The sequence below is a fragment of the Bidens hawaiensis genome, unplaced genomic scaffold (genome assembly GCF_021521415.1).
Source record: "Bidens hawaiensis isolate Kalapana, Puna unplaced genomic scaffold, B.hawaiensis_p1.1 tig00035007_1, whole genome shotgun sequence".
Classification (NCBI taxonomy): domain Eukaryota; kingdom Viridiplantae; phylum Streptophyta; class Magnoliopsida; order Asterales; family Asteraceae; genus Bidens; species Bidens hawaiensis.
In genome coordinates this window covers 1-12984 of record NW_027496071.1, presented here as the reverse complement: position 1 = coordinate 12984, position 12984 = coordinate 1, and the positions used below count along the sequence as shown (strand labels likewise).

The 12984-nt window shown below is 36.7% G+C and overlaps 1 protein-coding gene across 1 annotated transcript; it reads left to right on the top strand.

The window, feature by feature from the left end:
* Positions 1–8545: 8545 nt before the first annotated feature.
* LOC143586848 (cytochrome P450 704C1-like) lies at positions 8546–12980 on the top strand (the record flags this gene model as incomplete). The annotated part of the gene is made up of 4 exons (XM_077068309.1): positions 8546–8848; positions 8910–9125; positions 9218–9508; positions 12882–12980. Coding segments are annotated over exons 1-4 (909 nt in total), but the record flags the coding sequence as incomplete, so codon positions are not given.
* Between the last annotated feature and the right edge of the window lie 4 nt (positions 12981–12984).

The following is a 12984-nucleotide window of genomic DNA, read 5'->3' as shown; positions in this document are numbered from 1 at the left end:
GCTGACTTCGTACAATTTTCTGACTCAGAAACATTTATTCCTCTAGCAGCACGGGGCCGTGCTTTTAAAATCACGGGGTCGTGTTCAACTTTCCAGTCTCTATATAATGCATGCATAAATTCACTATTCCATTCATACCAAACACAAACTACCTAAATGGAAGGAAAACGGGTTGAATGGAGGCCAGTGAAAACGAGGAAACAACCTGAATCCTCCTACCTTGAGGAGGAAGTCATGAGACTCCAATGCATCGTAAGAGATCAAGTTGAGAGCAACATGCAAACTGAGGCTCGAGTAATCGAGTTAATTAACAAAGTCGACCTGCTTAGGTTCGAGAACTTCCATGTTGTGGATGGCCACCACAAAGATGTGACTTCCAAACTTAACTTTCTCAACCGAGAAATCGTTACGCTTAACAAAAAGCTTGAAGAGTTTTTGGAAGCCAAACGAGCACCACCACACATCCAGGATTTGTTCGGAAATGGTGGTCGTTGAAGTTCTGACTTTGTTTCATGTTGAAGTTGTTCCCGCTAGTACTATGTGTTAGGATCCAAGAGTTGTTGTTGTATTTTTCATTTCATCTATCTTTAAATTATGTCTTTAGTTTTATGTTTTAATGAAATCTAGGATTTTTAATTACCATGTTAAAGTAACCAGAAAATAAAAACCCATTTAAAAACAAACCAGCTCGACAAATAAACAAAATTTAAAATAACACGGTCTGCACTAAGCAGCACGGTACCGTGCTTCTAAAAGCACGGGGCCTTGTTTTTGGTCACAGGGCAGTTACGAATTTTAACTTAATAAAATAACTTTCTCCAACCACCAACCCTAATATTCACTGCGATCTGAACCGGAAAACCGCCGACTATCCAACATTTCGCTAATTTCTTCATCAAATCATCAATTCAAAACCTAAGGTATGTTAATTTAACAATTGCATTGTTCAAATTCGTCATTTTAGGTTTAGTTTAACCCTAAAATCTCTCAAATCGACCAAATCGGGTCAAAACCCGAAGAGGGTATGGGTTATTTTGCTTGCATATGATGAATAGATTGTTGAATGTTTGATGGTTAGGGTTTAATTTAAAGGAACACTTCGGGTTTTGGGTATTAGCATAAATACCCGACACACCATTAAACCTAATTGATATACCCGGTTGGAAACGAGGGTTCGAATCTAAGTAAGTTAGAAATCAATATTAAAAACACGAGCCGTGCCCAAAATAACATGAGTCGTGGTCAACCAAAAGTCAAACATCAAAGGAAACTGAACCAGAGGCACCAGCACGGGGCCGTGCTTCTGAAAGCACACCGCCGTGCTTTGCTCTCTGTTTCAGCAAATTAAAATTTTTTTACGAATTTTGACTGAATTGAATGTAAATTGCAGATGGCCGAATATAGAGAAGAAGTTCATGCATGCCTAGTCTTCGGAAACCGCAAGACAAAGGATCGACAGGCAAACACGAGATTAACTTATCTCAACAACAGGTATCCAGAAGCCAACTTCCATGCGTGTGAAGAAACTCTAAGACACGTCAACCAATGGGACCGTTATCAGAACATTGTGAAAGGACCTTGGAGACGGGTTTTGGGCCAAACGGGGGAATCAGTAACAGAACTTACAAAGGAATTCCTAGCCTCGTTCAATATGAAGAAGAAAAAGTTTGACATGTGGGATAACGAGGCAATCGAATTCCGATGTGGGGGTGTATGGCATAAAACTTCTATCACCCAACTAGGAGTTGATTTGGGAATTTACACGACCGAGGAAACCGACTCAGACATCTGGTTCGAGGCTAAAAAACATTTATAGATGAAGGTGATGATGATGAAGATGAAGCAGGTGCCATAAGGGAAGAAGCTTGGGAACAGTTGAGTTATGGAACAACAGAGTATAGACCGAGCGTTTCAAAAAGCACAACACTGCGTGACCCGCTCATGAGGTACATCCACCGTTTGCTGAGCCACACCGTCACAGCTCGAGGACAGAGTAAAGGGGTTGTCAACCTGAGGGATCTTTGGGCATTGTACTGCATGAAAAACGAACTACCAAGCAATATCACTATGCTATTTTGCAAACTTTTCATGTCAAATGCTACTGCCCGAGGAAATACCCCGATCTTCGGTGGTCCCTGGATCTACAACCTCTACAGGGCTTATGGTGCAGACACGGAAGGAACTCCAAGCCCAGACCCAATAGCTCTCAACCTTGATTACTGTGAAAGCATGCAGATGATTCAGCAAATCAGCCCGGGTGTGTGGAGGTTTTGTGATAAGAACAACCAAGTTTGGGACCCAGAAGACCCGGCAGAGATGATGATACAGGATGTGCATGAAAGACGACAATCACCACCCAGACAACACCGCCGCCGAACTTACCATCAGAGAGGAGGCCCATCTTCATCAGGGCCCGACCCCAGTTCGTCACACGATAGCCGATACTCTTTCGAGGGTATATATGGACTTATTAATCAATTCTCAGCTAACACTACCGCCTCATTTAACAGTATTACAGAGCAGATGGCTGCCTCAGATGCACAGCGAGCAGCCGAATATGCAGAGACGAGGCGAGAGATTGATCGTTTGGGCTATCGCATGGACAGGCAGTGGGGACCATCTGACCCGGACACGAGTAACTGATGACTGGCGGCACTGGTAGGTCGGGCACGGGCATGGGTTGGTAGTATTTTATGAACTTATTATGTGTGTTTTAAACAATTTACTTTCCGTCGTACTTGTTTGTTTGTTTTTATGTTGGTTTGGATATTTTATGGCCGCGGGTGCCAAAGACATTATGCTAGGTACTAATTTAGCCCGATAGGGAAAGGGATGGATGATTCCATACCTAATTTTCAGCAGTTTATGCTTGGTTTTTTGTGGATGTTTGCAGTTTTATAATATACAGGTACAAAAAAGGAAAACGGACGAAAAACAGGGGACGCTCTGTCGAAATTTCGTTAACCCGTTGGGAAGTAACTCTCCATTTTTACCCATAATACTCAATTAGAATTTTTATATTTTCATGAATCTTGTCACATTGAGAACAATGTGAGATTCAAGTGTGGGGAGGGGGAATTACTTGACCAATTGATTGTCCAATTAATTATAAAAATTCTCTAAAACAAAAAATATTTTTTGCAGCAAACAAAGATTATTCTAAAACCTAAAGAGAAAACCAAGAAATTTTTTTTGCAAATAACAAATCATTATAAAAAAGTGAAAAAGTAAAAAGAAGTTTTGTAATATTGAGAATAAATTTATGTAAAATATGGTGTTAATACCCAATTCCTCCGTTACTGTGAGATAAACCTCATGCCATATAAATATTTTTCGGAAGCTTTGAGTGAGTCATATGTTTCATGTGATTTAGAACTTGTCGCAATTATTCATTTCAAGACCGCACGAAGCGTTGTATAATGAAGAAGGTAATATTTACACAATTCCATCAAACCCATTACCAAATTACAAAACCCAAAAACCTTAACAAAAAAAAACCCCGATCACTTTATCCATTTTCACCGGTAAAATACAACACTGTTCTTTTACCGGCAGACCCTAAAGAACTGGAAATGCATTCTTTCGATTTCAATTTCCTTTGCTGCATACACTTCACAAAACCTAGGTTGCCTCCAGAACTTAGGGAGAGAATCTTTCTCTTTAGCAATGAGGTGAGGAAAAAGTGGCGCCAAGACGAACTAAGGCCACCATTCTGTGGAATTTCCAAAAACGCAATGAAGAGAAGAGCAAAAAGATATGAACGATGCTTAGGTTGCGGAAACTGGTCCCACGAAGGAAGATGTAGAAAAAGTCAACCTCAGTCTCAGCATGAATATACCGAACTAATGAGGGTGGGGGCTATTAGGCTCAAAGCCGAACGATCCATTAGAGTTGGAAGCTATATTCAGAACAGGATTGAGGAAGAATTGATCCACATCCTCGATAAAACTGGTCTTGACGATCTGACTTTAAAAGAGTCATTAGGTATAAAAAAAACTCGGAGAAAAGGAGCTAACTATTGAAGACATCTCAAGACTCCCGACAATCAGTGGAAGTTGTATTTACCATCCTCATTAACCCTTAAACCGCCACAAAATACCAAATCCCTACTCACACAAAACCAAACCCTTGTACCTTCTGATCTATTCAACCCTTTAAAAGGTGGAGATTTGAACTTGTTACAAGCTTATTTATCACATGTTGCATTTTGACTAAGAGTGTTCACATACATACATCACAGGTATGATCAGATATAAAACCGAGTGTGAGTGAACATTGTGAGAACGTGACGTTTTGCATAAGCGAAAGCTCATAAAAACAAAAGTTCTCTCTTATTTATCACTAACATAAAGATTGGTTCTTTTGTTTCATCTTCTTGGAGCTCACTTAAGGGATAGCTATAATCTAAATTTGTTGTTTTTAGAGGATATTTATAAGAAGATTGCTTGAGGACAAGCAATGTTCAAGTGTGGGGTTGTTTGATGTACATAGAAATATACATCTTTTCGGCATCAAATAATCTCTAAAAACTGCAATTTCTATCTAATAACATAGCATAAAAGGCTATTTATCATAATAAAACATAATTTCAGGTGAAACCAAGCCCCAAACGAAGAAACAAGCAAAAAGACGAAGAAAAATAGAAGAAAACACAAGAAAACAAAGAAACACGCCCCCATGCCTCAAGAAACACGCCCCCATGCTTCTAACACAAGAAAAGACAAAATCTGGAAGCAAAAGCACGGGGTCGTGCTCATCATACACGGGGTCGTGGACGAGAATACAGAAAAGACAAAGAATAATTGAGCACATGTCACTAAAAAACACAGGGCCGTGCCTACCAACCACGGGGCCGTTGCCACCTCACAGAAAAGACAAAACAAATCTGGCACATGTCATAAAAATGCACGGGGGCGTGCTTATCAAGCACGGGGCCGTGCCTCACTATCCAGATTGCCTATAAATAGTGGCTCATGTTGCACTCATTTGGTGTGCCTTGAAAACAATTCTCTCTGGTTTTCACTTATAAAAACACACACTAACACTCACTTTGAAGATATAGTGAAGAGTTTGAAGGCTTGGAGGTCATCACCATCAATTATCATCGTCAACCATCATTACCATCATTAAGAAGAAAGATTCATCTACATTTGGTTAGATTGTTCCAAGTTTAATCATGTATTTGTTATTATCAATCATCTTAATGTTTATCATCATGCTCATTATGAGCTAAACTCCTTTTACCATCTAAAATCTACGAAGAAGCTTTGTCTTACTTGATAATTAATCAAGACATGTGATGTAGTCTAGTAAAGTACATGGTTATATTGCAATTATCTTTTGATGAGAAATGTTTCACCATCTTAAATCACTAATTTAAAGTTGATGGTTGTCAATTTCATTGGCAATCGTTCATGATCGATTCATGTTCTTGAAAGATAGAAATACTTTGATACATTATCGAAATATTGATCCTTATATTGTACTTAGAAATGATGAGATATAAGTTATGATGTATTTTTCTAAACCTTGGTAATCCGAAAATGGCTTTGCTTAGGATATCAAAATTAGTTAAAGAAATCATATGTTAACGGAATGTGTAATTATAACCTATATAAATCAACCAAGGGGAGGTTGTGTGATGAACTACAACCACCCGAAGTTGTTAGAATTGGTATTTGAGAAATCGTAGTCAATCCTAATCTTTCTACTTTACGAAACTACTTGCCAACTTAAATTGACATCATTGAGATGGTATGACATTAGGAAATGGTGGACTTTAAAATGCGCATACTATCTCCATAGTGCCAAAGATGCTCACTTAAGGTTTAAGGAGCTATCTATCATATATTGCTATGGCAAGTTTATCACATGTCCAAATATTAATTATCAATGTTAAAATGGAGTGGATTCTTGATCTTAGATGGTAACCTTCGCATAATTGAACAACTCGTTTAGAATTTCTTGTCTTGGTCACCTATATATTATATATAAGTATTTACATTTTATAAAAAGTTAAAATTTAACCCCCAAAATGATTAAAACCTCTGATTAAAGCAAAACAACGATTTATTATTAGAAACCTTTGTGTCCACGGATCGATACTTGGTTCTTACCAATACTATTCTACATATACGATAGGTACACTTGCCTATTTTGTGTGTGTTTAGTCTTTGTAGAAATCACTTTTATAAAGTTAAAACACGATCTTGTGCAAAAGCAAATCATCCCATCGTTTTATATTTTATACCACACGCACGCACGCATCATAGGGTCTGATCCCTCTCATTTTCTATCTCAGATATTGTTAGGGTCTGATCCCTCTTTCCTTGTCTATCTCAAATATTATTAGGGTATGATCCATTACTTCTCTATCTCTGATATTATTAGGGTCTGATCCCTTACTTCCTCCACACTCATACATTCTGTCTCTACATACCCGTAACATACATATACTTTCTTTAACATTCATACATACTCATATGTCATACATTTATCTTTCATACACATTCATCTTTCATATACATACATTCCTTGTCAATACGTGCAATATCCGAAGATAGTTCACGTACCGACAAGCTTTCATTCACATTCAAGACATATATTAATTAACATATAAATCATTCATGGCATACACTTACTATTTAAGGTAAGTGTATTAACTATCACATCGAATATGCACACAGCCCCAAAAACATAACAAGGAATTAGGGCTAGAAACTCACCTGGATTCTGTTACGTTCTCCGTTAATCGTTATTGCTCTCTTTAACTGTGCTCGGCTAACTGTATACTAATTACATGTATTAATATCCGTCCTAATTACATTATTCATATTTCAGCCAAAATGGCTAAGTCTGGTCTATTCTAATGGTCTCGTTTTAGAATACATTTACTTAGAATACAATTTTACTCTCAACATTAATGTATTCAAATACCTTGTATTGGAATACAGTGTTTTCCTTTCTTTCTTTCCTTTCTGTTTAATTAGAATACAATCTTGTATACAATTAAGTGGTTTCGAGCACCCGATGTAATCAAATAGATATATGTATGGGAGTTTAATATGTAATCGAATGTCCTTAATGTATTCTAGTCATATTGGGTATTCGAGTGAGCTTGTTGTATTCGGGTTATGCATTATATTCGAGTTATGTATTGCATGCGAATTCCCAATGTATTCGAATTGTGTATTGTAATCGAATGTATATTGTAATCGAATTAGTATTCTAATCGAGTTCCATAATGTAATCGATTGGCTCATTGTAATCGATCCATACACATGTATTCGAATTTGCTTATTGTAATCGATTATATCATTGTATGCGAGTTGGTCTATTGTATTCGAATAAGGTATGTAATCGAAATGTCCTTTGTATTCGAATCAGTGTTTTGTATGCGAGTTTATAATGTATTCGAGTTTACCATTGTAATCGAATACTACAATGTATTTGAGTTTAACCTTGCTTTCGAATGAGCTGTATAATGAAAAATAAATTTTTTTGGTTATTTTGCTTGTTTTATTTTCGTGTTTTTTATATATATTTTTAAAAGATTGTTTTTTTTAGTTCAAAATGGTTCTCAAAGTTTTAAATTTCAAAATAGTTCTTACATGATCTTAATCCTACACACACACACACACACACACACATATATATAGGGTTGGTATCATTTAAGAACTCTAATAAAGTTAAGAACTCTTAGGAACTAAAACAAAATATATAAAAATTGAGACGGGCCAACGGGGTGAGTCGGTTGATAAAACCCAACTGTTGTCGATCCCTGTCATTGAGACTGTGAGTCTACGCAAATTCAGCCGGTTTCTATCACGTTCATTACGGTACCGGAACTAAAAAACAAAATTGTATTCGCTCGGTTTTCATTACGTTTGTTACGATACTGGAACTAAAACAAACGCGATGAGTCTACGTGAATTCCGCCAGTTTCCGACACATTTATTAAGGTACCCCGAACTAAAACAAAACAAAAGAAGATACAAAACAAAAACAAAATTAGCATCTGATCAGTTTTCTTTACGTTCAACTAAGACAAAACAAAAAAATGCATTGCATCAATAAGGTGTTGCCAAGTCGCCCAATAACGTACTTACGGTGCCATAGTCTAAGGCCAGCCCTGATAGGCACATACCCTTTTAACCATTTTTTTTGGCTAATTAATTTTACATTTCACAATAATTGAACCCTCACTTTATTTTATACTTTAGTTTTAATCATCTTACCACCCTATCGAAATAAAAATATGACCTTTTTACCTTAATTTAAAACTCACAAGTCACAACTCAGAACTTCCCGACCGAGAAAATGTACCTTTATCCAACCTTCTCACAAAAAAAAGTGATCTCTTCATTTACAGTATATTATACACTTTTACACAATATAGAATCGCATTAGGGAATGTTTTAAAAGAACACTCCTAAATCGCCTAGTTTGACTTTTATAGACTTTCAATTATGCATTAAAACCAGTATAAAAGGAAGCATCACCCCTGACTTCTTTCTTAAGAACACATTCCCTTTCATTTATGGTTATGGCAGCTTCCATATATTTACTCTCAAATCCAATACTGATCGTATCAGTAATTACAGCTTTACTTCTTGTCCTTTTCGGTTGTATCTACAAACAACAACAACATGGGAAGAAGTATCATCCAATTGGCGGAACTGTGTTCCATCTTTTCATTAACTTCAACAAGTTACACCATTACATGACTCACCTCGCCGAAAAATACAAAACTTACAGAATATTTAGCCCTATTCACGGTGAAGTATATACGACCGATCCTGCGAATGTGGAGTATATCCTCAAGACCAATTTCCAAAATTATGGCAAGGTAAGCTTTTATCTTGTTATGAGTTTCTTGACCAAACTAAAATCGTGTACAAATATTATAGGGACATTATACCCACAGCCTTGCATCAGATCTACTTGGAGACGGAATATTCACCGTGGATGGGGACCAATGGCGAGAGCAAAGGAAGGTATCGAGCCAAGAGTTTTCTACAAAAATCCTGAGGGATTTTAGCAGTGTAACATTTAGAAATAACACAATAAAACTCGGGAAGATACTGTCACAAGCTGCGGATAGCAACAAAATTATTGATATAAATGTAATGTCTAGTGACTTTTATCACTAAAACATGATAATTTGTTTAGTTAGTGCTAAACATAATGTTCATGATATGTGTGTGTATATATACAGGACTTGTTCATGAAAGCAACGGCGGATTCAATATTTAAAGTCGGTTTTGGAATCGATCTTGACAACTTGAGTGGTCGAAACGAAGAAGGTGTTAGATTTAGCCGTGCATTTGATGCTGCAAACAACTTTACACACAAAAGATTTGTTGACCTATCATGGAAGATCAAGAAGTTTTTTAATATTGGATTTGAAGCAGAGTTAAAGAAAAGTTTGAAAATCGTTGATGATTTTGTTTACAAGGTGATCCAGGCCAAGATTGAACAAATGCACAAGTCGAAAGATGACTATTTGGTAAGCTTATATTTTTCTTCTGGTCATATACATGGAGGTATATTTTTAGTGTTATATGTACCCGAAAATCCCAATCGCCACCATAAAATTTTGGTTAATCCCTCCAAACCCCAACATGAAAAGAAATCCAAGGTACGCCAGACGCCAGTGATTTTGGCTGATCAGGTAAAAGGACAGAATTGACTTCATAACCGTTAAGGATTCTTAAAACATGTGATGGATAATATGGTTATAGAACAAACTTATTACTAACGACATACTTGATAATAATCACAATTTGAATAATCTGGTTTTGTGATCATGGTTTGTGGCTGACCCTTCAAAATCAAATTACAACTATTTTACCCAAAAATTGACTTAAATTTATTACGTCCTTATTTCTAAATACGGAAATAAATGAGTTTGACCTGAAACCTCAAACTGCTTCTTGTTTCCTAACCAATATGGTGCCACTTTTCTTTGTTCCTAACGAATCTGGTAACACATGCAACTCATTGTTTTTAAAGACATTTGGAAAACATAATAATTCTTATGAATGGAGTAAATAACTAATTCTTTTAAGACAATTCAAGGTTTAAGATCATAAATTAACATTTAAATAAAAACTCCAAAAAAAGAAATTAGTTGCTTATGTGCGGCTAATTTTTTCAGCTTATCTTACTTCCACCCTTCATATTCTTTTTCTTCATGTATCATTTTGTGTTTCATAAATATTCAATACTAAGTTACTTATTAGGCTATGTGTAGTGGATGGGCTACAATTGAGGGCGAATTGTGACACGTGACACTCAGTCAGTATGGGGTGGAAATTTGTTTTTGAGGTGTAATGGTGTAGGGGCTACAAGTTGGGCCCACAGTGTGTTTTTTATTATTTTCTTTTTATAACTAAAATAATTAAATAAAAACCAATTTATTTAAATAATTAAATAAAAATGTATTAAAATCAAAAAATAAATACAAAAAAATACATAAACTAAAAAATAAATTATAATAAAAAATACACACCGAAATAAAAATATACATAAAAAAACTAATTTATTCGTCTTCATCTTCGTCTTCGTCCCCGTTGTCGTCATTGTCCTCCTCCTCGTCTTCGTCCTCGTACTCGTCTTCGTCCTCCTCAACGGTACGATTATCCCACACGTGTTGAACCAAATCCGCTTTCAGTTGGTTATGTATATCACTTGATGTGAGCTGGTGAATGTTATACGTTCGTTGGTCTTGGGTTGGTTCAGGGAACTGTTCTGGAACGCTTCCTGGTATATAGTGTTGACATATTGCTTTTCCTTCGTCTTCTAAAATCATATTATGCAATATGATACACGTATACATGGCGTCGCTCATTTTTGCCAACGTCCATACACGACAAGGGTTTTTCACATAATGCCAACGTTTTTTCAGAACCCCCGAAACACCTCTCGATATCCTTTCTCGCGGACTCTTGCTTCTTCTTAAAATAATCTCTTTTTTCTTCGATAGGGTCTTGAAACGTCTTGACGATGATCGAATACTCTGGATATATCCCATCTCTCAAATAGTATCTGTGACGATAGAAGGTATCGTTGGCATAAAACGGTAAGACCGGTATGCTACGGCTGATGTAATACTCTAACACGGGTGACGCGTTGAGAACGTTTATGTCGTTGTTGGACCCAACTGAGCAGAAGAAGGATGACCAAATCCAGAGGTCGTGTGAACAAATGGCTTGAAGACTAACCGTTGGCACTCCATGGTCACCACGAGTGTATTGACCTCGCCATGCGGTTGGACAGTTGGCCCACTCCCAATGCATGCAATCTATACTCCCGATCACGCCTGGAAAAGAATGTTTGCTTTCGTGTACATCATATATGCGAATCAGGTCGTTTGAAGTATGAATCCTCAGATAACGACGAGAGTATAATTGTAATATCCCTATACAAATAAATTATTAAACAATATTTATATTAAAAACAATAGTTAATACAAACAATTTAAATATTACCGATGCAAAAATTCTCCAACGCATCTCTCGTTGTTTTCTCAGCCATCTTTAAATACTCGTCATTGATATCGGTCGTGTTGTCGTATGCGAGGATGCGTATAGCCGAAGTACACTTTTGGATGGCGGAGAATCCTAAATATCCTCTTGCGTTGCGTTTCTGTTGAAAATACTCATACTCCCCGCTCCATATCTCCAACGATGCGCAAAAATAAACGCTTGGACATCCGAAAACGACGTCGAAACATAGCGTCGTTAAATGTAGGTGTGTCGTCGAAGTAGTCCTTCATTAAACGAGCGTTCGCTTGCGTACGATCCCGAAGGACCGTCTACGTGGTGCCGTAGATGGAGCAGAGCCGGACACCATGTTATTGATGACGGCCCGAACCGCGTTCGTGACCTCTAAATGCTCTTCCCGCCACGTGTCGGTGAATCTGATGAATTCTTCGACTCTCGTTTATTAATTGATCCAAAATCTCGGCAGAGTTTGTGGAATCCAGGGAACTCATTGAGTTTGAAGAAGTATGAAAATAATAAAAATGATTGGTATTTTTATGTTTGTGTTTGTGTATGAGGTGAAAATGGTTAGATAAAGTTTGATATATATATTAAGTTTTTAAATTAAAATTTATATAGTCGTTACCCAACGGCATTATTATTATTATTATATTATTTTCTTTATATCTTCGCAGGCGACAATAATTTGCCGCCCCCGCCCCTTTTCGCCCAATTATCGCCCGGAGGGGGGGGGGGGGCGGTGTTCCTCCAAAAAATCGCCCAATATCGCCCCATATTCCCGCCGAGTACACACACCCTTATAACCTTATTCAACACATAGTAACACGTGACGCAGAGCTTTTACAAACTTACACTGTCGTGTGATGACATGTGGCACTCTACTTTCTCTAATCATGACTGATGACATGTGACCCCTCTACTTCTCTAATACTTAACTTAAAACAAGTTTTTAAATTATTTTGAAACTAAGTTTTCTAGTACATATTTAAAAAAATTAAATATTTTGCACTTGCCCGTCTATGTTTCTAAAACACATACTTTAACTATTCTAAGAAATTAAGTTTTTATGCGCTTGGTAGACGGGAAGTCTCATGCTTAAATCTGAGCAAATGCATAGTTTAGAATTATTAGGGTAAAGTAGAGTAAACGTAACCTTTATCATTAAAAATATAAGTAAAGATAAAATTCTTTTGGGTATTAACTTATTATTATTTATTATCTTAACATATCTTTGCGACGATGCGAGCCGGATACGTGATGACATTTTTTTATACAATAATAGTCAATGGTTATTTTATTAAGAAATGCTGGTCATGTTGATTCAATGATTTACCTTTTATCAATTCAACTCCTTGTAATTTATTGAACTTGCAGCTCAAAAAAGAAGACATCCTATCAAGGTTTATTCAGGTTAATGCTAAAGATCCAAAGTACTTGCGCGATATAATACTAAACTTTGTGCTTGCTGGTAAAGATC